This window comes from Poecilia latipinna, unplaced genomic scaffold (assembly GCF_001443285.1).
Source record: "Poecilia latipinna isolate Pla-1442-1.1 unplaced genomic scaffold, P_latipinna-1.0 Scaffold1042, whole genome shotgun sequence".
Lineage (NCBI taxonomy): Eukaryota > Metazoa > Chordata > Actinopteri > Cyprinodontiformes > Poeciliidae > Poecilia > Poecilia latipinna.
In genome coordinates this window covers 77,084-103,378 of record NW_015113658.1, presented here as the reverse complement: position 1 = coordinate 103,378, position 26,295 = coordinate 77,084, and the positions used below count along the sequence as shown (strand labels likewise).

General features: G+C 37.7%; 1 protein-coding gene across 2 annotated transcripts; it reads right to left on the bottom strand.

The window, feature by feature from the left end:
* Positions 1-1,358: 1,358 nt before the first annotated feature.
* emsy (EMSY transcriptional repressor, BRCA2 interacting) lies at positions 1,359-25,429 on the bottom strand. Of its 2 annotated transcripts, none has more exons than XM_015051370.1 (20): positions 25,196-25,429; positions 23,722-23,830; positions 23,518-23,617; positions 23,320-23,394; positions 22,498-22,673; positions 21,501-21,656; positions 20,416-20,675; positions 20,097-20,337; positions 19,534-19,749; positions 18,646-18,795; positions 18,339-18,512; positions 18,126-18,262; positions 15,542-15,715; positions 11,459-11,669; positions 11,197-11,364; positions 9,152-9,307; positions 8,791-8,960; positions 6,249-6,830; positions 4,645-5,043; positions 1,359-3,411 (listed from the first exon to the last, which is right to left on the bottom strand). In XM_015051370.1, the coding sequence occupies exons 2-20, from the start codon at positions 23,825-23,827 to the stop codon at positions 3,229-3,231; spliced, it is 3,834 nt and encodes a 1,277-aa protein (XP_014906856.1). In that variant the 5' UTR covers positions 23,828-23,830; positions 25,196-25,429; the 3' UTR covers positions 1,359-3,228. The 2 variants fall into 2 exon arrangements, with proteins under 2 accessions (XP_014906856.1, XP_014906857.1); XM_015051371.1 differs by having other exon boundaries at positions 9,152-9,304.
* Positions 25,430-26,295: the final 866 nt, after the last annotated feature.

Genomic DNA, 26,295 nt, shown 5'->3' with positions numbered 1-26,295 from the left:
AAACATAAGCAACAAATTCAAATTAAAAATACTTTATTAATCCCAAAGGGAAATAAAGTGAAAGGAGAATTAAATTTAAACCTCTCCCAAATGATTCATGCCCTGTTATCTGTTAAATCAAGTCTGAGTAATTTTTAAAAGGGTTTAAATGCATTTTGCACTTACATAGGTTATTGTTGTCTTGTATTAAAACATTTTTGATCTGAAAATTTAAGCCGGACAAAAGAAAAAACATGCAGAGATGCGTCAAGTGTGTTTCTTTCATAAGATGGAGACATTTTTTGTCTTTTTTGGTCAGATATTTAGATGTTTGATATAACTTGCTCAACTTCCCATTTTGATTAAAAATAATACAGCAGCTTTAAATTCTGACTTTTTTCATGCACTTTAAATAAAAGATGCTCTTCCTTTCTAAGTTAAATTTGCTGAGAATCAGTTAAATTATTGTTTTCAGCAACTGGACTTGAACTGATTTTATTGTTTCTTGAAGACATTTCAATTCTCATCAACAAGCTTCTGCAATTGTACTCCAGAAGCAAGAGTATTTGTAGTAAGAACAATGTCACAATAGGGCCATTAGAGGCGACTCATGGGGCATCTAGGATACATGTGATACTGGCTGTTGCCTCTATTCAGCTCAATGTTTGGTTTATTGTTGCTTGACATTCCAAAAACCTCCCTAATGATGCCATGTGAGTCGTTCTGATCTGATGTCCCATGGTTTGAATTACTGAAAAACTCCCAGGAAGATGACTGAGAGCTGCAGATAAGGTGTTGGAAAGATGAAACCTAAAGCCACCTCAACTTGTGTCGGTTTTTCATGAGAGTGAAAACAATGCAAGTCAGGAAAATCATCACAATTTTCAGCAATGCTAAGACAACAAGGTAGTTCCTTGATATCGTGCAACCCTAGTGTTGATCCTCAAATTCGTAATAAAAAGAAATTTAAAATACCCTCGATCAAAAAAGTCACTGAAACATAACAGAATTTAGACAAAATATAGGTAGAAGTTAAATTTTATCCTAAAAATTAAATCTCTGCGGAGCTGTTACTTTAAATTCAGATGTAGACCATTATCTTATAAATTAGACGATTATTGCCAATTTTCTAAAATATCGGCAATTGTGTCAAGATTATATAACACATACTTAGTTATCTTTTTGCTGACAGACGTATATTTAGGCAACAACACAGCCTGCTACTCGTATTCATGTCTATGTTGCCATAACAACCCTCGCGCTCACCTTACGTAACTGAACTCAAGCAGAGGCCTGAGGGAATGGTTGCTGGTTTGTGTGCTAACTTCTGAAAGAAAACGATACAAGTGAAAACGGTGAGCTTTCTTTTTTTATACATGTATAGCGGTATATATTTACTTTAGTATGTTTTAAAAGGGTAAAACGCATAACTTTCAGTAGTGGCGAAACTTTTTTTAGCTATAGTTTAGCTAACAATGGCCATTAAAACATTCATGTTAATGAGGTTTTTTTCTCCTGACTACTGCGATGGAGGTGATGTTGACTGTGGACTTCATTAACGCAGCATGTACTTTCAAGAAGGGGAATATAAATAATAAATTATTAAACTTTTTCCCAAATAAGTAAAGCGAGCTTTTATGACGGGATTTTACAGAGGTCTGATTGGTTTCCTTGCCGACTTGTCTTTTGCAGGTATAAAACAAAAGGCAGGCTAACCTAGCGATTGTAACCTGTGGCTCTTAATATCTGGTTAAAACTGATAAAGAACCAGCAAAGTTTTCACATAGAGCTGTAATAATAAATGTCGGTTTTGTACTTTTCCAATTGTACATGTATTGAATTTCCACAACAAAATGGCAGTAAAGGTTTTAGAACTACTTTTTTCTTGTCATACAGCTGGAAACTTCATTTTCCTCAAATAACATACTGTAGAGAAAAATGTATACCACCTTCAAATGTTTGTCTTTATTTTTAAACCTCAACCTTAGTAAAAGTTGTGGTTAATATAAAATTAATATAAAATTTTCTATAGTTGATATTAAAAAGCATAAGTTAGTTTTTCAAGACTAGTTTTATTTAGCTGAACTGAAGGCAAAATTGTTTCTGTGGATTATAAATGTTGCAGAACTGTTCTGCAAAAAAATGGTTGGAACAAGAACAATACATACACAAATATACTGTGCAAAAGAAGATCATTTTCTGATGAGTGCTCAACTATTAAGAGTGTGACAGGATATCTTGCAGGGGCAAAGAGGTCTCAAACTTTTACTTTTAAAGTTGTCACTGCTAGATTAATAAAATGATAAAAGAATTAATAATGTACTGCTTCCACCAGGTTACTGCTGCAGAGGTTTCAAAATTTAGAAAGCCAAAATGAAAAATCATAGGCTGAACAAAATATCCTTGAACGTCCACAAGGATCATGGTAATAGAAACGCTCGTGTAAGTCGACCTCTGGGTAAAACTTTATGCTTTTACTTTTATATGTGAAAATAAATGGATCATTTAAAACAAACTAAGGATTTATTCAGCTGATTTATTGTGCAGATTAAATGATTTCTCACAGCTAGTCCTCTATTTTGAAAAAGTAGAAAAGAAATGCAGCTGAAACACACTATACCAAGACAAATGTATACCTTCTCACTGCAGCTTTTTTTCCTTCACCTCAACAACAAAACGATGGTACAATCAATCGCTTGTTTCTTCTTGTTTGTGTAAAACATCAGTTGGACAGAACCTGTGCTCCAGGCCTCTTTCTGGATCTGCTTTGAGTCTCTGAATTAAATTCGCTCCAGCTTTGTTCCCTTTTCTGAATCCTTAAATCCCAAACATGTCGGAAAGTTTATGGTTACAAATTCAGTCAGGATAAAAATACAGTTTATCTGATGAGAAAGGAGTCGCTTTGGACTGCTGTCAACACAAATACAGTATATGTTTCTGAAATGATGCAAAGTGGACCCAAATATTCTGAAAAGCTCCAGGTTATAAATGTGTAAAGGTCTCAAAGTCCTGCGGGTAAGTTGACACGCTGGAACGTTTTCCAGCTGTTCTGAACTAAAGCTAATCCTTTCACCTCGCTCACATTTTCAGCAATAAAAACCACATGGGCCGTTAGCTGTGGAGAGAAAAGACTAACAAACTAATATTTTACAAGAAAAAACTAAATGGTCTGCTGGGTCTGAGCTGGAAATGGATAATCAGTCTGCTGGTTGAAAGTGAAGAAGTGCCGGAGTCCCTGCCTCAGAGCATCTACGGCTGCTCTGCGGGGCTGGCAGCCGCGGCCTCATCATTGCTGCTGTCCACCTCCTGCTCCATGGGGCTGTCCTCCTCCAGCTGCTGGCTGGTGTAGTTGGTGATCTCCAGGAAGCCGCTGGGCTCCACCACAACGTTAGACTGGCTGGAGTCTGGCAGGATGGAGAACTGAGGGATCACCTGTATGGATCACAGAGGCTCCAGTTCAGGATCTGCCAACAGCAACCATGAGCTAACACTGACTTTCTGCTTTCATGGTGCAAAATTAAACTGAGACTACCATCGATTTTTCTGTAAACAATTAAAACTTTTCATGACTCATATCAGGATTTCTCTTGGTTGCCATCACTATGAATTTATGGCAGATATTTCTACATGCTGAATCTGGAACTTGGAAGAATCAGAGGATGAACGGCTAACAGTTGGATGGTTGAATGGTTGGATAAATAGTCAAATGGAGGAAAAACATTTATGTGGGTAGATGGTCAGATGGACTGAAGGACAGAAACATGGATGAATGTTCCATGTTCATTCATTAATAGTTGGATAGATGGATTGATAGACATCAGGATGTGTGAGAAACAATTTGATGAATGGATGGGGAGATTGAACACTATTTGGATGGATGCAAAGATGACAGGATGGATGAAGGACAGAATGAGGAGTGGATGATTAAACAGTTGTCTTAATGAAAAATTAGACTGATAGATGGCAGGATGGATGTAGAATGTAGGACAGTTGGATGGATGGAGAGCAAGATGGATGAACAGTTAGATGGACTGGTTCACGGAAGAATATTTGGATGTTGTAAACAGTTGGACTGACCTATGGGTGAACCAATGGATGGATAGATGGCAGGGTGCTGGGAGAATGAGTGGATGGATGGATGTCTAGTTAGTTATTTGGATGGATGAAAGACTGAATGATTAATAAATGACTTGTTTTAACCTTTGTTTATCCACAATTCAATTAATAACAGTTGAAAAGTTATGGGAGACAGCAGAAGGAAAACAAGTCTAGCTTTTACCTCAAAAATACATTTTATGAACTAAAAAGAAAACACTTGTTGGATGAATCTTATTTGACAAAAGGGAGACAAATTAACTGCTTAAGAAATGTCCGAATGATTTTTGATGATGGTTTGCTATGAAACATGGTTGACATTTGGTACCGAGATGATCATTTAAAAAAAAGTGAGCTGAGCTTTTATTTTTACACTGCATCTATAAACACTTCTTCTGCCATCTCTACAGTACAACATGATTTATCTGCAGCCAGCCTTCCCAGTCAGCATCGTAGCTACCTGACTGTTTTCTACAAGGTTTCCGTGAAGAAGTCAGTATGTGACAGACATGCTGACAGGCTCCGGCTGGGTGATTTATTACCTGCGCCGCTCAGTAACCAGAAACTCACCTCGATGACCTCCAGGTCGTCCTTGCTGCTCTGTGCTGCCAGGCCCTGCACGCAGCTGAACTGCTGGGGCTTGGGGTGGCGAATGCTGGCCCCGGAGCTGCTGATGAACTGACCCGAGTCCAGCGTCCCTGACACGGACTGGACGTCCAGGGTCTTCCCCAGAGGGCCGCGATCACTGGAGGAATCCACCACCATGGGCTCCGTGCTGGGGTCGATCTCTGCCTCCATCATGGAGATCTTGAGGATGTCTGACACCGATGGCTTGTCCCCTGAAGGTCCTGAGCTGGACTCCGGCAGCAGCTTGGCAGCTGCCTCGCCGCTGCTGAACACCGGCGTAGGGTGGTGGGAGCTGCCAAAGGTGATCTTGGTGACGGTGGCACTCTGAGTGATGATTGGCTGCTGTGGTAGAGACATTTAGGATCAGACACACCACGTTAGTTTATTACATTACAGTGATACTGTACCTAAATTGGTGAGGAATGAGGGTCTAAAATATTGGTATTGCTGCAAATATGGCTGAAAAATGTAGCACGATAGAAGTGTTTCATATCAATCGATAACTTGATTTGTTTTTTGTTTGAAATATATGAAATACTACTAAACTGGGGCGTGACACTTCCTGTTTTATCCAAATTTTCCACTCCACCCTGTTTGTTTTTTACTTTTAAGCAGTTATAAGGCATGGTGGCGAAACTTGGAACCGTTACCGTACAAGTTACTCAACAGGTTGTTGCTAGGCAACCAAAGAGTAAGTTAGTTGGTGCCACCAATCTTTCTTAGCTGATAAAATTGGTGGCACCAGCAATGCTGAGCACATCATTGCTTTAGTGAAGGTTTGATAATTTGTAGCAAAGGTTTTACCTGCAGCTAAAAAATACTTCTAACATCAACACGTGAAAGTTCAGCCTTATCATCTCTACTTATCAATACACTGTAGAGCTGATCGGGTGACTATTTATTACCATTTATAAAACATTGTATTAAGAGATTAATTCCACATTTACAGACAAATGCAAAATATGCTTTATTTGTACAGTTTTGGCTTAATCACTACTCTTTTTGAATCTGTATATTTCCAGTTAATGATTGATTACTATATTAGTTGACAATTATTTCAATAATCAATTCATCACAATTAATCATTCAGCTGTAGTCTTTATAATGCTGGTTGTTATCTATTAAAACAATGAGGCCTTCACATAACAGCTGTTTTTCTATTTACTATTAACATTGGAAGATAATTGTTTTTATTTAGGGGTATCAGAGTTGAGGGAGTCAATGCACTCTAATATTCAGAGTTTTATTTGGGGGGAAAAAAAGTTAAACCACCTGTTTCACATCACAATTATTTACTTCTGTGTCGGTTTACTCCTTACTTCCTAATAAGATACATTGCATTTTGTGGTTGTAGCAAAACAATGTTGTATAACAAGGCCATAAATTTCTCCCAAGTTTCCGATTCCAGATAAAGATGAAAAGGATTTATTGTTTTCAGCAGGAAGCTAGGGAAACTCCAGCACCGTGACAGACACACCGCTCGCCTCACGTGACTCTAATGAATGTAAATATGTGTGGCTGTCAGCTGCCTCTGGGAATTCACTCACCTGGCTGGAGGCGGGCTTCTCTGTGCTGACTGGGTGGTGTGCCTGCAGTGGTGGCGGGTGTGACATTGGGGCATGCAGAGGCCTGTGGTGGGACGACGGCGCTTGCTGCAGCTTCGGGAGCTGTGGTGTAACCGGGGTCTTGGTTGGTGTGGTGGGGGTCGGAGTCTTCGCCGCGTTTTGGGTCGGTACGGTCACCGCTCTGTCTTTGTGAGGGCTTAGAGACGAAGGTTGAGGTTTGGGCGCGGTCTGATCCTGTGGTTTGGGGATTTTCTTAATGAGAGGAGGAGTTGACGAAGACGAGGAAGGTTGGCTGATCTGAGGTTTGCTCTGCAGCTGTGGGGGCGGCGGTGGCGGCTGCTGCTGCTGCTGGGTCGGGGAGGAGACGGGGCGACTCGGCTCGGCTTCTGCCTGGCTTACGAGCAGCGGCGGCGGTGGCTGAGCTGCTGCAGGTTGAGTTGGTGGGTTGACTGGATCGGAGGGAGCTTTGTTGGAGCGGTAGAACAAACCGGTCTGGGGGTCCAGAGTGTCGCCTTCCAGCTCTGCCACCTCTACCACTGGCTCCGTTTTGCTGTGATCTGCAGGCTGAAAACAAGCAACCAGACTCGTAAATAAACAAGAAGCAATCAAATATTACCGTTTTAAAAATGCTAGCCATCCCCATATTTGATAGTCAATTATCCAGACTAGGGGGCTTAAAGTTTTATCAAAATATTTTATGGTACTATTATAATAACTTAATTTAAAAAAAAACTATTAATGCTTTGTAACTTTGGTTGTGACTGCATGGCACAGCAATCATAACCACACAAACACTTTTAGAGAAACAAACCCATTTGTATTCTGCTTTTTTAGGACACTAGTTGGATCACTAAACTGCACACAGTAACTGTATTTAATCAGATTTTCAAATTTATTGGTATTCATCGATACACTCATTGTTTTATGAGATACACTCCAACCAGTGGCACCCCAAAAATTGGCTTGGGGGCTCGGGCCCCCTCTTTAAAAATGCTGGCCATCCCCAGAAAAGCATGTTTATGATGTAGAGAGGCATTGTCATTTTCTTTAATAATGACAAATATAAACCCCCCAAAATATATACAATGAGATATATACAATGAGATATATATATATATATATATATATATATATATATATATATATATATATATATATATATATATATATATATATATATATAATGCTCTATTATTTCTCCAGCCATCATGCTAATATTAGTTCTACTCCTAAAATATCAATAATTCACTCAGAATTTGGTAAAATTGCCTTTTTAAGCTTTACATCTTCAGAATATATTTCAGAATATTATGACCCTGCAGAGATGTCACTTTCTGTGTACTTTAAAGGAACTACAGGTTATAAATTATTTTGCCTATTTCTTCTCAACTTGGCACAGATGGTGATTCACAGACCCCATAATGAAAGTACATCATTTGAAGTGGTGAAGCAGTTCCCCTGAAAGCAGAAATGTGCTTCCTGTGTGGACTGTACTGATTGGTTTGTGGCGTTTTGTAGTTCTGACAAATTTAGCCAAAATCATGTTCACCTCTGTTGTTCTGGAAAAGGAAACTGTTGGCCATAAATAAAGATTAGAGTTCCTTTCTTGGTAAAACCATATTTTAAAAGTAACATAATATGCTTGAACAGTGTAGGATAAGTATATGGACTATACAAAACATGTTCAATACAGTTTTGCTCAAAATCATTCTTAGATAATGAGATTAGTCTGCTCAGTTATGCCTATTTTGAGAATGAGATGTTTTAGGACATCTTGTCACTTTAAATCCAAATAACCTGCTGCCGGCCACGGCCCCCAACTCACCGTTTACACTCACACCTGAAAATCACTCAGATGTACAATTATAAACCATACATCTTTGAAAAGCAGAAGTTGAGCCTCTTATTGCAAGAATGGAACAAGTAGTTTCTAAATAGTAAGTCAACAACAAAACGTTTGTCTTTTCCAGCAGCCATTGTACAACACTTGCAGCACATGGAGCAACACATTTGGTCAGATGATAAAACCATCTGACCAAACATGCTGGAGCTCTGCTTGAGTTGGTAGGTATTGCCGCAATGTGACTCAATAATGAGGAGGTTTATGAAATGGCTCATATTCCAGACACAAAAACATTTAACGGAAATACAAAAACATGCAAAATTTTAATTTTGCATATTAGCTCCCTTTAACCTAATTTTTATGCTCATAAAATCTTTCTTTTGTTTTACTAGTAAGGAAATTAAAAGCAAGAATATTTGTAAATCATTATAAATGACTAATAATAACTTGATTTGGGCTGTAACAAAATTATTTTATCTAAATTTATTAAATATTTAGATTTTAACTATTTGTAACTGAACTCGACTCAGTATTTCTTTGATTATATATTTTTAGATATTTGTTCTGAATTGATGCTACAAAAATGAACTGAAAAGCTTGAAAATAGTTCTGTCTTTTACTTCAATAATCCCTGACGGCTCATATTAAACCAACAACTTCTGTGTAATCTCCCACCCTTACCAGGTGAGATGCTGCAGCTGTGGAGGAGGAGGAGGAAGAGGCGGTGGCTGTGGCAGGTTTTGTTACCACGGTAACCTGGCTGCTGCTTTTGAAAGGCTTCCCTAGCAGCTGAGCGGACGACATCATGGTGTCGCTATCCTGCGAGGGCGCCCCCGCTCTGTTGGTTTTACCTGCGGTGAAACCACAGTCAGGCAGGTCAGATGACTTCATGAAAGGCATGACATGATTCACACGGACACATATGCACACACACACACGCACAAACCGCAGCTTATTATTAAAAGGAAACAGACAAAGGAAGTAAGTTTCACCATGTGGCAAAGCTTGAAGGAGGAAGTAAAGTGTGTATTGTTAGGATCACCTGCTGTGACATGCTCAGAGCTGGGTTCGGTCTCTGAGGTCGAAGGTTTCGGAGATTCTGGACCGGCTTTCTCCTGCTGTAGCTGGATTGGCACGGCCATCTGGCTCAAGTCGATGGTGGGCGGCTTCGGTTTGGACTCTGCCTTCTCCTTCACTGCTGACAGAAAAATGACGTCTTTTAGCTTTAAACTGATGTTATTTACACTTAATTCTACCAGATCTTTGGTTTTACTGGTGTTTATTTTAAAAATTCAGATACAGCTCCCTACATAACTACAGGAATAGGAAAGTTAGCACTTATTTTTGGTCAACATTTTCTGGTCTTCAGATCTCACTAGATTTGATTCAGGCTGTAACAATTATTTTATTTATCAATAATTCTGATGATTAATCAAATAAAAATGGCACATTCAGCAGAATTTTTATCTTACCCCTTAAGCCTTTTTTTTTAAATAAAATTAGAAATACATTAAAAGAGGCAAATAAACAAATTATTTAATTCCTTTTCTAATTAGTGAATACATTTTATTGCCTAAAATTCAATATAAGTATTCCTTTAATGAACAATTGATCATTTGTAGCAAAAGATGCATCTGCAACTAAAAGAATATCCTTTTAACATCAACATGTGAATTAATCTCTTTTTACTTGACTTCATCAACACAGTGTAAGGCTGAGCTGTTGACCTTTAATTGATTATTTTTACATTAACTGATTAAAAAAATGTAATAACAAATGATGCTTAACTTGAGATTTAATTAGCACGAAGTTAAAACTGTGCCACTTTAGGAGTTCTTGGTAAAACATATTTACAAAAGATTTTTGTATCTTAAATGCAAAATGTATATATTGTATGTACAGTTTTTAATTAATTACTGCTCTAACATCTTTCAGCAACTGGCCTTTTTTGAGTCTGTATGCTCTAAATAATGATTAATCGCTTACTAAATATTTTGACAATTATTTCAATAATTGATTCATCATGATTAATAGTTTCAGCCATAATTCTGACGTCATTCTATGAACATATATGGGGTTGAAGCCGGCAGCAATTCAGATGCAACAACCTGAATTGTTTTTGGGGTGAATTTATTGTGCAAGTTAAACATAGAGATAAGAAACCATATACATTTATATTTAAAAATATACATAGAACTTCATAAACTACAGAGTGTCTGGAAACAACATTTGCTTTTGGTTTTTCAAAATCAGAAAAAGATTACCTGAGTAAATCCAAAACGGACTTTTAAGTGTGTTTGCAGAATCTGCCTGAGAATCTTTACATTGCTATGGAGGAATTTAAGCCCACCATCCTTTGCAGAATTATTTACATTTAACTGGAAGGTTTCCCAGCATGAGTGGCTTTTTTAAAGACCAGGACGCAGCACATCAATTAGATCTAAGTACCGACTTTCACTAGGCCACCCCAAAATTTTTATTATTGTTTTCAGTGGTGATCTGACTTTTGAGTTTTGGAAGTTCTGAGTTGAACTTCAGCGTTTTGAGCTGAAGTTCAACTCCAACTTTAGGTTAAACAAATTAGAAGGTGGATCTTATTACTAATCCACCACAAACAAACCAAAGCAAGAAGCTCACAAAAAGCAAGTATCGACTGCTGATGTCAATGTCAGGATTTAAAATAAATGCTAGGACAGCTTTTGGGTCTTACCAAGCAGTTTCATTTTTTGGGGACTTTTCTGCCATGTTTAGATAAACATTGCTAACAGTTTCAAAAGTTAGCAATGTCTGACTTCACTTTGGTGTGAACAAAAACACATCTGCAAATTTCTGAGCCATCAAATCTGAGAACATTTAGCTTTCTGCACCTCCCCTCAGTTCACTGAAAGATAAAAATGTGTAAAAATAAAAAATTCAATCTGAGAGCAGTCATAAAAGGGTGAATGGAAAGATGAGATGACATAAAAGGTTCAGGAGATTTCCTATTTGGATGATGTCATCCAGGTCTACTGTCAACACATGAGGTAAAAGCCTCCCGTTTCTCTTTCAGTTTCTCACCTGTCGCTTTTCTGTGACGTAAACCCTCACCTGTGGTCTGCTGCAGCTCCAGCAGGGCTTTGATGGTGGAGGTGGCGGACTGGGAATCCGAAGCGCTCACATCCGGGTAGATAATGGTCGGGATGGACTCCATGGCTACTTCCTGCTCAGTCCAATCCTGCTCTCTAGAGGACACGAGGTGCACTACAGGCTGCAGATCTGATGATCAACAAGTAAATACGGTTTTTGAGGATCCAAAAGGACATTTTGGTCAGTGGGTTTGAAACAAACCCGGGTGGGGATGGATCGGTACCTTGAGTGCCGCTGTTGGACACTTCGCTGCTCAGGCTGGTAGCCTCTGCGAGAACTGCGGCATCGTCCTTCATTGACCCGTCCTGGCCGGAGGTCTGAGCCTGGCTGACCTCTGCAGAACGGGTCACTTGCTGCAGTGTCTCGGTGACCAGCTGCCGGGTCTGTTCACTCACCACCGCCGCCTGGAAAACTGGCTTTGGCTTGATGAGAACCTGGAACAAAACAAAGAGTGGTCGCTTTATTAACAGATGGACCAGCTACTTTTACCTCGATTAATTCTGATCATGTTGAATACTGAAAAATTAAGGCTGGACGATGTGGCTTAAAATTCAAAATGATTATTTTTTAGATCCTGTTTTAATATTTTTTTTTCCTTGCTTTCTTTTCTAAAAAAGAAATTAAAGCTAAAATATTTTAAAAAGTAGATTTTATTTCAATCATTCCCTCTGTGAGTTATACAATGGAGCAATTATGAGAATGTAATCTCTTATTAGCTCAATAAAGATACAATTTTACTAGAAAGACATCTTAAAATTACGAGAAAATAGTTGTTTTAATGAGAAAATAAAAAACCTTGGATAATTTGTTTTTTAGGAGTTTTCATATAATTACTACTTCATTCTCCTAATATTCCGACTTTATTCTGGTTACTTTGTTCTCGTATTACTATGACACATATACATATATTCTTGTAACGGTATGACTTTATTGTAAAAAAAGAAAAAGAAAAAAAACAAAACAGCCTGGCCCTGATATTTTGTCACAGAGTTGACTTGAATTAAAAGAGCAAATAATTAAAAGTTGTAAAAACGCTTTTAAAACAAGATGGCAGATGCTGTCATCACTCTGAACTATTGAAATTTAAAGAGTTCATTGGTGAAAAAAAAATCCAACTTTCATTAAAAAAAAATGAAACATTTCATTAAATAAACATTAATATCGATAAATCAATTTACCCCCCAACCCAACGAAAAACCTGATTTTCTTTTTTTCCTATAAAAAAACCCCCCAAACATAATGGATAAATAACAGACAGATCTTTCGACCCACAATAACCGAATATAAACTAGAGGTAACAAACAAAACAAACATGTAAAAGCATTTTGTTTTTCAAATCTTGAACCAACCGTCTATTTTTCATGTGAATTATCCCGAAGGGAAAATGAAATGTTGTAACTTGTATCATTCACATATTTTCAAAAGGTCGTTATCAGTGGTAATTCTGTGGCAGGAGCAGTCAGTCTCGCAACTAATCTGAAGAGGCCTCTGACTGAAAATTGTTTCTGTATATTAGCCTCATGACATGCTAACAGCTTAATATCCAGGCAGCAGAGATGATATTCCACAGTAAACATCTTGGATGACTTCATCGGTTGTTGGCACTGATGGCGTTAATCCATCCGATTTAGCCGTATGGTTAGAAAGACGTTGGAGTTGGGGATATGATCTTTTCCCATCATGCCCGATGAAAGAGATTATTTTAATTTCCTCCTCCTAGCTCTTTGTGCATCCATGAAATCTCTTTTTCAACTCCTCTGAGATTTGAGATTTTGAGATACTAGTCAGCTGCTAAAATTGGAAAAACAATACCTTCTCACCATGGTTACACATGCTAATAACTGTCAGAAAGTAAAAAAAAAAAAATTTCAACTGTACAGCATCTAAAACCAGAGGGAATGATCCCCCCAAACATGGAATGACTCCAGCAAAAAAATAAAATAAAATAAAATAAAAATTGCAAAGTCTACAAACAAGCCAACATAAAATTTCCAGAAAGCAGATAACAAAAGGGTACTTAAATAAAACGGGAACTATCCTTTTGAAGAACATTTATAATGTGTCATGTGGGGCAACATAACAGAGGTCCATTAAGTTTCACTAAAGTGCTCCAGTCACATGAATTCACTGGGAAATAAACTTAACTTCTTTAGAAATGAGGTTACCGGTGATCGTTGACGTAACATAAGGAGAAAAACCGACGTTACCGACTCCTCCAGTAACGTCTGTCTGCTATTAAATGTCAAGTCATGGGTCTAAATGAGTGTAAATTATCTGTGTGAAATTTAGTTTTAATATCACAGAAACTGAAAACTAAGATTGTTTTAGTCACTGAAAGTACTTTTGTGTAGTCAAAACCCAGAATGATTAGAAACATCTGAGGTGATTTTAACCAGCTTTAACGTTGGCTTGACTGAAACCGAGGAGGTGGCTCGTGGTTGTGGGCGGCTCATACTATACTGTACACCAGTCTGCACAACCAGCTGACTCAGTGACCTCATTTTCCTTCATGAATAAAAACTGAAATAAATTTACCTCTAGACTTCCATTGCAAGTCTGATATTGAAAGAAGGACTTCCTGTCTGCAGAAAACAGGGGGTGGGGGGACGTGTGTGATAAAACATTTTATATTTTAGCACCAACTGTTTTCATTCTCCTTCCAGACATGGAAGGATGTTCCAGTGTAGTAGCAAGAACGTATCATGATGGGGTTTACCCTGTCGCAATATACAGCTCTGTCATAAATGTGAAATTCCCTTAGAGAAACAAAAACAACGTATAACAGTAACATTTTGGGGATTTAATATTACAGTTGCAAGTTTAGTTGTCATTTTTTCTTATAGAATCTAATAAAGTTTCAGTGGTGCAAGCACTGAAAACATTTACGTGAAACTAGTTTCTGTTGTGAAATCCCAAAGAATGACTACATTGAAGGATCATTAATAAGAGATACATCACAATTTCTGAACAGCAAAACCCACATAGTTTGTAACTTTTTAGGTGTTGGTGGGTCAGAAATACATCAATTTGCACTTAAAAAGTAATAATTTCTTTATAAAACTTTATTATCCAACACAAGTGAGCCAAAATGGCCACCAGTTTCTCTTCTTTCAAGTGACACGTCTTTCAACTAATCGGGTTCATCTATGGTCTCTGTAGACCCAATCACATCCACATCCACTGTTTGTCATATTATTCTTACACATTTTTTAATGCACATTTTTAAGTATTGTCATTTGGACTTTTAATTTAGCCATTTTCTGTGCTATTGTTTTCACATGTGAACTTGTAATAGGAAAGACTTGGAATTGTAGTTGATTCCTGAGTCCTTGTATGTAGATCTAAGTGTGTAATGGTTAAGTAAAATTTTCTGAACAGCAAAACAGTGTCCCTTTTACAGAGAGATCAAGCTCCCAAATGGACTCCAAATGGTTGAAGAACCGCTAATTAAGTAAGCATTAACAGGCGTAAACCCTCAATCAGCCCTGGTCTACTCTTGTTTAGTTACAAAGAGAAGTAACCTTCTCAACCTCCCAACTTAAGTTCTTGGTTTAAACATTTCCAAGAGAGAGCAGTTTGCATCCCAGAGTTCATCTGAAGTATGTGTTTTGTACTTCAGCTTCAATTTTTTAAAATTGTTTTATTGTTTTGGCTTTTTTGGTCACCCTTAAAGGTTTTAAAGATAATTTCAACATGACTAATTTTAACAGGGCAAAAAACTTCTAAGTTACTAAGGTCCTGAAGCAGCACACCAACTCCATACCGTCATACTACCAATACTGTGTTTGTTATCTTGTCAGTACATGAAGTTTTGCAGATTGTGCTACAAATGTTTGAAGTTTTTGAGTCCTATAACATTTTTATTCAAGGTTGCCATACTGCGTGAATCTCAACACACAGTGGACCAAACATTAGACAGTCAGACAGACAGACGGCACTCTTAAGTCCGAACTGTGACTCATTTCTCTCTGAATTTAGGAAGTAGAAGGAGGAAGAGGAAAATGTTTAAGCACCACCATACTTTGGCCGACTTAAAGAACGGGGGACTTTCCTCTTGGTAATTTTAATCAGAGTCTCACTTCTCAAGAAGTTTGCCTTTTACAGACATTTTGCTTCATAAATTGTCATTTTCTACAGAAAACAGCACTTGCCAAAAATAAATGTCTTGTCTCATCGTACAGTTAAAGTCACTTCCTTTGGAAAGCGACTCGGCCGATGATGTGAATGTCCACATGCCGTCATGTGTTTGTGGTTACCCTGCAAGTAAGGGTGACATTACGAATGTTAAACTGACAGAAGCTCCCACCTGTGTCTTGCCCTGCTGGCCATAAACGATCTTGGTCGGGATGATTTTGGTGGCGGTGGATTGAGATCCGCAGCTTATGCCTTTGGGTTGGGTGACGATCATCTTAGTGATGGGCCTGGAGGTGGTGATGATGGCCGGCTTGGTTCCCTGCACTGCCTGCAGGCTCTTCTCTCCCTGAAATGTACAAACCGTTTAGCTCATTTATGATTAAAAGAGAATATACATTTCCTATATCGCAAAACAAAAGGAACTTTGGGAACTTTTCAGTGACTGGATTACATATTGACTGTTTAGTAAGCATTGATTTGTGCTGCTACCCAAACATTTCAAGGACTTCAAGGAGAAAATGGCAACAGTATTTATTTGGAGAACTATAGCTTCCTATTTTCCTGTAGACATTTAAAAATACTTTATGTCAGCCTCAATATTAGAGTCAAAGTGGTCAGTCAATTTAACTATACTTGTAAAGAGGTTATATATATTTATAGATACAGCTACATCTACAAATGCAGCTAAATTTGTTAAGATATTTAGTCACTAATTTCAGAAAGTGAAGCTCATGTCAATTTATCACAGAGACTGAAATATTTCCAGCCTATATTTCTTGAAATTATCATGATTATGGCTTACAAATAATTAAAAACTCAAAATTTCTGAAAATTACAAAATATCGATAAAATCTACATATTTATTATTTTAAGCAGAAATGTCAGGCTTCTAAACAAAGTTGTATAATAATGGTAAAATTTGGGGAATTTAATGTAACTTAAAAGTTTAGTTTCTTTTTATGACACTTGATAAAGTTTCAGTATCAAGTTCTGAACTTGATAAAGTTCTGAAACTTGTCATTTCACATACAATCATATCTGTGAAATTAATTACATAAATATATATTTTTCAGCTAAAACAAATGCATTTATATCTACAGCTAAAACAAACTGAATATTGTGAAAAAGTTTAATATTTTAAATATGAAATATGTCCAGCCTTTATCTCCTGTGATTGTGGCTTACAGATAATGAAAGCCAAAAATTATGTCTCATAAATGTGAATATTCCAAAGATCAATTAGAAAAAGAATATAAAAAAAAACATAATCACATCCTAGTACATGGCTGCGTAATGAAGTGAGAGCATCTTCTTCCTAACATCCATGAATCATCTTAATCCTGTCTGTTTAGGTTGAAGTGGAAGCCATCTGAGACCAGCAGAAGGAAATAGTTAGCAAAGTGAAAGAAAGATGGTGGGTTTCCACTGAGATACAGTTAAGTTCCCACTCTGCCCAGTCTCAGGAGATTAAACTGACGTTCCACAGGAAGGCCTCCATGTGTGAACTATTAGGGGGTTTCTGAGGAGCTGGGCAAAATGATAAGTACCTTACATAATGTGTTTACATACAAAACAGCACAAGGAGAAAAGAAAGTCCCAAATGACAAGTTGATATGAGAGGGTTTTAGTTTGCTGTTTGTTCAGGAATTAGCTGGACATGCTACTGTTGGCATAAAACATTTATTCTCTGTTTGAAGAGTACAAGGTCCTGCTTTTTTTTTTTTGTCACATTTGAAATTTTTCAGATAATACACATTCTTAGCTCAAAAAAAAAAACTCAGAGTAAATGCAAAATGCAGATTTTAAATTATAACTTCAAACATTAATTGTAAAAAGCTATCCAAATCGACCTGACTCAATGTGAAATAGTAATTGTACTATTTTAACCAGTTGTTAAACCTTGTCGCGGCCTTCTCGTTTCCAAAAAACAATATTCCAACAAAGGCTGTGGGTGTTAACAGGTGGTTTTTGATTTGAACGCACTTCCATCTTAATTTGTTTGAAAAAAATATATTCTTTATTTCTTGTAGAAAATAGCGACAAAATAATTACCAAAAATGTCCTACAACTTAGTCAAAAATGAAAGTAAGCTTAATATGACGTTTCAAGTACAAAAAAATGAAAAGTGAAAGTGGTCAAAAAATCATTTACAAAAACCCTCCCATCCACACACCAAACAATCGCTCCACTCAGCACCCGGTGTGTTTTAATTACTCAAATTAATGGGAGGGTCTAACCAATTACCAACATAATCTCATCAATTCAAATATACAAATTAACTACAGATTTTGGATCTAAACTTTACTTAAATGAATTCTAAACTCCCCAAAATAGAAAACTAAATTAGTAGAAATTACAAGTTGCAAACATTACATAAATGGCCACCACAACCTAACAACTGGTTCTGCCACCATTACCAGCAACAACTGCAATCAAGTGTTTGTAATGCAGTCCCTCAAAGATTTTGTGATTCTTTTTTTGATTTTGACTTTTTGTGCTACTTTGCTGTGCCACACCATGATCCTCCAACTACTTCCTGTTGTCTTCTTTGTGATATGCACCATTGGCAACATCTGGTTGTTGATCATATTATTTGGAGCGGTCTCCGGTCCTCTTGGCATTCATATTCAAGCTGCACCAGAGTTCACTTCAACTGAACTGAGACCTAGATTTGACCAGAGTTCCCCTTTTTTTGGTCCACATCAGAGTTCGAGTGTGTATTGCAGTTCTGCTACTAGTTCTGGCTGTTGACTCACCCCAGGGTTCAGCAATGTTGTGACCATACTCTTGCCCGGCAGTCCTTGGATGGTCGCTCCTTTGCCTGTCGTCTTCTGCACCACAATCACATTCGGCTTAGACGTCATGGGGATGGTGGTGATCTTCGTCGTTGTACCTAAAAGAGAAGAAGTTCTGTTTGGAATCCAAGAACAGGATGACGGACACGTTGAATGGGGAGACTGTAAACACACCAGACACAATGTTGCTGCTGATGATCTTCCCTCCCAGCGTGGCCAGAGACTTGGGAACCACAGTGATGATGCTCCCACTGGTGGTCTTGACGTAGGTGGTCCCTCCACTGGAGGCAGATATCCTGGCGCCAATATTGGGACCAACTGTGGGTCTTGTGTATGTTGCCTGTGTAGCTGCACAAGCAGATGCAACTCTGGGTTCATTTACTTTATTAGAAACCTTGCATGAACAAAGGCTTTCTGGTTGTTAGAACATACTTTCCGGATCTGAAGATCAAATAGATGAATAGTGGGTTTGGACTCTAACCTGTGGGCTGTGTGACCAGTTTGGTGGTCATGATTGTGCCATTGCTGCTGACGACCATAATGGGTGAAGAGCTGCTGCTGGACAGAGCCACAGAGGACGGTTTGGGCAGGATTTTACTGGGCTGTACCTGCTGAGTGATTATCTTCACCCCTGGAGATGCAAAATGCACCAATTCAGACAAACTCACCGCTGTACAGATTATAAAGTCAGAGGAGAAATTTATCAGACCAGACAACATACGATCGAAATATCAGTGCAACAGATAAAATAAATAAATGTTAAATTAATTATCTACTAATTTAGTTAATCTGTAAAGAAATGTAAATGAAACACGTAAATATATTTAAATCTATGTAAATATGTTTAAATCTAAACTTTTGTAAATAAAATAAAGATCTAAACTTTCATTTTAAATATTAGAATAATACATCTAATATCAAACTTTAAAAAAACATTGAAATAATATGAAATAAAAAAATAAATACCTATGAAGTAAATATTTTTATCATGTAGCTATTATGAAACACAGAATTTACTAAAACTTATATATGCTGTAAATGTTATTGAAATAATTTTTTATTGTGAACATTAAGTTCATAAATTTTCTGTGAATCAAAATAGAATAAGAAAAATGAAACTAAGTAAAATGCTCAATTTTGTACTTTTAATTTGTATATGAGGCAAAGCAAAAAAGATAAAAGATACAATTTCAAGAAAAAGCTGACTAAAAAATTAAGAATGTTTGACTATTAAACTCATTCAGGGGTTTAGTTCTTTGTTGCAGCAGAATATTCAGAGACCTATGGAAAGACTAATAAATCATGAGATAAAAGAAGGTGAAAAAAGAAAGACAGAATGAACAGGAAAAGAGGGAAGTTAGCAGCTCACCGGACTCCTGTTTGATCTGAATGGTGGGTTTGGTTCCCGGTGGAGTGGTGCTGCTGCTCTGGCTCTGACTGATGCTGGAGGCTCCTAAAGGTGAGCTCTGCTGCAGCTGCTTGGGCGACTGCTGCTTGGGAAACTGGGCCAGGATCTGAGTTGGGGAGCCCACCAGGGTCTTTGGCGACGGGAGTCTCGCTGACGCAACCTTCACTCCAGCAGAAGCTGCATAGACAACCACCAACAACGTTGGAGAAAAACTAGTTTGGAAGCAGTTGACCCATACATTAATCTGTGTGAATAAGTTTGGATTCAAGTTTGTTTTTCAGATCAGTTCAGCTCAACTAGTCAGAAGATATTCATCATTTTTGGACGGCTTTGTTTTAAAAGCAGCAATCTAGCAAAATGTTTGGGTGACCAAGCTTCTTGCAATAAACATCATTCCTAGCAGCCATGAATTGAGTTCGGCACTGCTGTCAATTTGAGTTGGTGAAACCTGCAGAAAACCTGTGTGTGGCGCATCGCTAGTCTATATGTATAATCAGCAAGTCAATTCAAGTAAAGGGACCTACATGGCGCCACAGTTGACATCACCACCGATGGAGTAGAGGACACCACCGTCGTCACGGCTACAGTGTTGGGGGAGGGGCTGGAGCTGGATGGGAAGACCACCGTCTGTTTCTGGGTGGGGGTTGTCAGAATGGAGGTGGAGCCCAGCTTGGCCATGGCGGCGGCGGCAGCATTATGGGCGTGAGACTTGGACAGGATGTTGGGCACAAAGCCAGAGCTCGGGGAAGTCGTCACGATGATCACCTGGTGAAACACGAGAGGTTTGAATGTTTGAGAAAAATCAGACATAGTAACATGAAGACCTGGAGAGACATGGCGGACCTTCTGCGTGGTGGTGCTGGTGGTCTGTATGGTGGGCTTGGTGAAGGTGATCTTGACGGGAGACAGGTGAGGCGGCAGTGAGTTGGCGATGCTCTGCATGATGTTGCTCATCTTGGGGCTGCCGCTCACCGGCACCGTGATGTTCCTGGATACCGGTGGGGAAACCTTGGTAACATCCTTCAGCATCACTGGCGACGAGCTGGATGAGTTTGTGCGTCTTCGTTTGCGAGGCTTTTCATCATCGTCGGAACAACTCACACCTGTGAGGAATGAGGAGCAGAAGGTTTGATACAACTAGCCATAACATGGTGCTCTGTCTGAAAATATTTATTTTCAGACAGAAATTTAGTGTTTGCCATGTCAGATATAGCTGAGCTGCCCAGTGGGGTTCCTCACGGCTCAGTTTTGTCATCTATACTCATCCAAGATAGATTGTCTAGAAATTCACCAACTTTTCATATCACACTATGCATCAGAAATCTACTTTGACTGTTTTTCTGAGCTAATAAAGAAAACTTTTCAAAATCCCCAGAGAAATAGGACAGGTTTTAGTGCCCTCTGCAGGCCAATCAGAAGATTTGTCTGAACACACAAGCACTCATCAAAAAAGTTTGAACAAGACACTAGACTAAGTTTAGTGTCCTTTTTGATGCTGTTATAAGTAAACACAAAAGATAAAAGAAGAAGGTTCTCATTCTGTTAGTCTTGAGCTGGATGTGCATTAAGGAAAAAATAAATGAGTTAAACAGAGTTCCTACATATTTCCATTCAGAATTCCAGGCTTACATTTCCATTGTTCCAATCTATCTTTCAAGTATAAATATAAACATGAAAAATGAATTTATAGTAGATATCTCTAGAGAGGTATGTATGTATGGATGGAAATCTTCAGTTGTAATTTTTGGAGGATTCTGGCTTTAGCTCCAGTTTTATCCCTTCAGACTGGTTTTACTGATCAGACAAATTTTCCATCCATCACTGAAAACATTTTCTTTGCTCAGATTGTTCCAGTTTATAGATTCTGTTGCATCAGAGGTCGTACTGTTGCTCCACAGTATTCAGGTGGACTAGACGTTAACACTGACTTTTCACGTAGACGGTGCTCCCACTCGGCAGCACCACCACGTTAGACGACGGGCTGGCCGGTCTTGGGGATTTCACGGTGGCTCCAACAGGTCCGCTGGATGCTGTGGCGCTGGTGGGGGTGGAGGTGGTGCTCGTGTAGGAGTAACATACAACAACTGGAAAAAATAAGCAAGTTTCAAATAGTTTTACTTTTTGTTTTTCCACATTTAGAGTGCTGCATTATTTCTACCCCATATATCTTATCTCTCAATCTAGTTGGTTTTTAACCAAACTGATTTATCTTTTTGTCTTTACTAAGTAGCTAAACCCTTCATAATTGGGCTGGGTCATATGGCTTAAAAATAAAATCTCAGATACCAGTTCTGATTTCCAATTTTAATAAAAATGACAGAAAATATTTTCAAAAAGTGGCATTTATTTCACTCATCCCTGCTATGAGTTGAACAATGGACTAGCTGCAATGGCTAAAGGAAATGCTGTTTAATTATGAGAATACCATCAGAAATTAGCAAAATAATGGCGCAATTTTTTCCCCAGAATGTCTTACAATTATAGTAAAAAGGTCATTTTAATGAGAACAAAAGGCTTTAATACTTTTTTATTGAGTTCTCAAATAATCACTACTTTATTCTTTAAATATTACAACTTTATTATGGTAATATTAAGACTTTATTGTTGTATTACTAGAACTGTATCCTTGTAATATCATGACTTTGTTTTTAATGGAAAAAAAAACAACTTAGTATGTAGAGTTGATTAGAAAGTCCAAATAAACAGAAGCTGTAAAACACACTTATCAAACAAGATGGCCGTCTCACATGTACCGACATCACTCTGAACTATGGAGGAGAGCAAAGGCATGCTTTGGGGAAACAAAATTCAGATTTCCCAAAAATTAAATCTTCAAAAACTAAAAATTTGATTAAGCTACAAAAAAAAAAAAATCAACTTTCCCCTTGAAAAGTGACATAAAACAAATTGATTTCAGAACTTTACCTTCTTTGTTCCCCGTTTCAGCAGGTAACAAAAGGGAGGCGTTCTGATTGGCTGTGGCGCTAGCCACAGCGTTAGCCGTGGCGGTGAAGGCCGTCTGAGGGACCAACCTGGGCATCAGAGGAACAAGCCGACGGCCTTCGATTGACCATTCAGACGAGTTGTTGGGACCAGACATGCTGCAGAAAAGGCAGAGCAACAGTGAGTAGTTCAAAATATCAGTCAAATGTGTTTCAATATGTGGAAAAACAGACTCCCATCAGGAAAAATGAAAAGTTTTAGAAACACAAACTACAAGAAATACTGAAGTAAAAAAAACAAACAAAAAAAAACTAGAAGAAATAACTGCCAAAAAATAAAAAATCTATGTAATCTAACACACAAATTACAAAATATACCATTATGTTGTGACACTTAGCTATGTTCTGTGTTGTCTTTGTCTTGCATGTGTTTATATCAGAGGTACTTTTTCCACTTCATTTCTCTGTTTTTGCATATTTACTGTTTTTGAAAAACAATACCTCTGTACTGTTTGTCTTGTATGCAATAATTGGTGAATTTAAAAACAAAAAACTGGAGGAGTCTAGAACGAAACTGTTTTTTTACATTCTTTTTGGTTTATTTGTGTCCTTATCCACAACTGGAAAACACTAAAAGTAAAATAATTTTTTTTAAAGGCTGTGGGAACCTGGTCAGCGATAACAACATGTTGCTCTTTAACATCTGCAGTATTTTGCAGCTTCAACGATTAACAGACACTTGCTCCACACTGCATCTCCAATGGTTGCACAAACACGGCTGAAGCTCACACAGATCTAAACTTACTGATACGCAATAGTAGTAAGGCGTTCATCGTTAACGGCCCTGCGGACTTCTGCACGATGGCGCTCCGTCGAGATGCTTGGAGAATGAGGAAGACAAAGAAAATATATTCATTTAAATCCACAAAAAGTTATTCTGATAAATTCAGGATTTTTTTTTTCAGTCATTGTGCAACATTTGAAAGCTGCATGAAGTAAATACCCGAGGATTTTAGTGAGCTCTCCCAACAGGTCCTTCTTGTCCTTCGTCAGGTCTCCCTGAGCTCGCAGGGCGCTAATAACTCCAGCATATGCTTCCAGCTCTGGATATGGAAACATTAAAAGTTTAGAGAAACAACAGCAACTAAAGCTTTGTGTATTGTTATCAACGATAATTTCCTTCTGATTCTTTGTTTGTCAACCTTACCAAGTTTACGGAGAATCCTTTTACACTCATCCCTTCCCAGGTCGAGGATGGTGGGCCACACCACCGGCATGGTACCAGTCAGAACTGGTTTCTCCAGTTGGATCATTGGCTGAGAGAACAATGACACAGGTCAGTCACCCAATCATTATTTCGCTGAAAGGCAAGTGGAACAAATCCAATAAAAATCATAACCTCCATGGATTTTAATGCATTGTCATTGAGTTTTATTGATTGCAGTTTCTGATAGAAAGAAACGTTGCTTGGAAATGATCTGTTGTTGCATCAAGAACTGCAGTTTTTATACAGAGTGTATTTTTCTGTGTATTTTTTTCTAATTTCTGACACAAATTAATATACTTCTGTCAGTTTTGACTGTTTGACTAATTTAAATCCAAATTTAATTTATAGTCTCTTACTATATTTAAATGAAAAAGAAGAATTGAAGACTTCAAATCAAAAGATAGCATTTGCAAAAAATCTGCTTTTCTTTGTTTAAAAAATATACTTTTTTTCATTTCATTGTCACTTCAACAGGCAGTGTCTTCTGTGTATTTTGGTTTGAGATCAGCAAAATTTAGATGGGAGTTTAGGGACATATTGAATAGTATTGTACTCTCTTGTCTTTCTGTTGCATTGCAGTACGTTTTTGCCTTTCCTTGGTTTGGCTAATGTATTGGCAATAAAAACCTGATCATCTCATCTCTAAAGAATCAGGTATCAACTTTCTGCTGCAGTGTGGGTTTGCTGCCAGTGGTACTGGTTGGTTCACTGCACACAGTAGAGAGAATAATGAAGGAAAACTACCCCTAAAATCTTTAACTTTAGCTCGAATCAACAACTAGATGGTTAAACTAGCATCAAGAAAACTTTTCAGTGTCAAGAAAACCAACTAATTTAAATAAATGTTACCATTTCTGAAAACAGATTGATCGGAATAAATCAAGCTAATATAACATTCGTGCCCATGTATAATACAAAGCCCAGATTCACAATAAGAGCTACCTGCTCGCAGCAGGTTTTAACTGTGTGACAGTTGATGGTGCTACAGCCCTGAACTGGGCCTCTCTGGTGTAGTAGAACCAGGCCCAAAGAGACGCTGTTGAGCTCAACAGCTGTCTGCAACCAAAACATTTAGCTCAAAAGTCACACAACAATCTAATAATAGCAGTTTTATAAACGTTGACTTGCAAGGGTTAGACTATAAACCACAGAAAAAAGATTTAAAAAATAGAATCCAATGGGTGAAGTTCTGCAGCAAACAACGACCCTCACAGAAGAGCTGAGTCAAAACGCTTCGAAACCTCAGCTGCGCTGCAGAAAACACCAGAAAATACGCATTTATTGAAAAATCTGGTCTTATGTTTAGGAAAAGACAAGATAAGTCTTCAGCCAATGAATCAAACCTGAGCATAAACCAGGTTTTAGCCGTTTGGTTAGCCAGCTAGCTGTTTCTATGAACCAAATCAATTCTTACCTTCCGTTAGCAGGACAACATCAAGGCCTTCGTGCGTTTATAATCCACACAATCAGGACTCGATACGAAAACCTGGTCATTTTACCACGTCATGTTGCAATTCTGTAACAAACAGGCAGAAATTTAAAGCCTAAACTGCTAAAAATACGCAAATATCCCGAAGACGTCCCAATGTTTATATTGACTGCTCAGCTTCAGCGGCTGGCCTGAAAATGTCTTCTTCTCGTGAAGATGCTGAGGATTTGTTGTGATGGCGAAACGCTCGGTTGCCACCTACTGGTGGGTTAATGTACTGACCAGTATGATTCACGGTTTCTGGTTGAACACAGACTGATGTTTTCAAACCTTTACTTCTGTTTAGAGCGATTTTGCAGATACTGAAAACTTTCCATTCAATTTCTTAGATAAGAATATTGCAGACTAATAAAAACAGTTTAATACAGACATTTGGGCCAAAGGCAAGTATACCTGGTTAAAGTTTACTTTTCAAAAGGTACTTTTAATCTGACAAACGAGCCGCATTGGAACACATATTTCAATTTACTGACATACCCCTATATAATTAAGTTCACAGACTGGTACCTTTCAAAAGTATTCATGCTCTTTTACCTTTTTTTTTTTTTACAGCCACAGACTTCATATGTTATTGGGATATGAGATAGATCTACAAAGTAGTTGAAATTTGTGAACTGAAAGAAAAAGGATACATGGACAAAAGGATCAACATTATTATCAACATTTGTGGGAATTGTTTTTCTTAAAGTATAAATATAAATATCTTTAAATATCTTAAATACAAATGAGTAAATATAGTTATTTACTCATTTGTATTTAAGATATTTAAATACTGAAGATATTGATAAACACTGAGCTAAGAAAAACAGCAAACTAGAATTTACAATAAAATTTATAGAATAAAATATCTGCAAAATTTCTGTATTTATTTTGACCCAATAATTTGTAATAAAAATTCATAAAAGTATATATTTAAAAGTAGGCACGAAAAACTAGGAAGAGGAAAAGTTACGCAATATTTCATCAGAATTTCTTATTCTTCTTATTAAAATTGTATCAAATGTTAATATAAAATGAAAACAAAT

What these genes read in the sequence shown, in the direction of transcription:
- emsy (XM_015051370.1), bottom strand. Translation starts at nt 23,827, where the DNA reads ATGATCCAACTGGAGAAACCAGTTCTGACTGGTACCATGCCGGTGGTG. An exon ending in GAGCTCACTAAAATCCTCGG is followed by an intron (nt 23,395 to 23,517) that starts GTATTTACTTCA and finishes TCATTCTCCAAG; the next exon opens with CATCTCGACGGAGCGCCATC. An exon ending in CTCTGAGCATGTCACAGCAG is followed by an intron (nt 8,961 to 9,151) that starts GTGATCCTAACA and finishes GTTTCACCGCAG; the next exon opens with GTAAAACCAACAGAGCGGGG.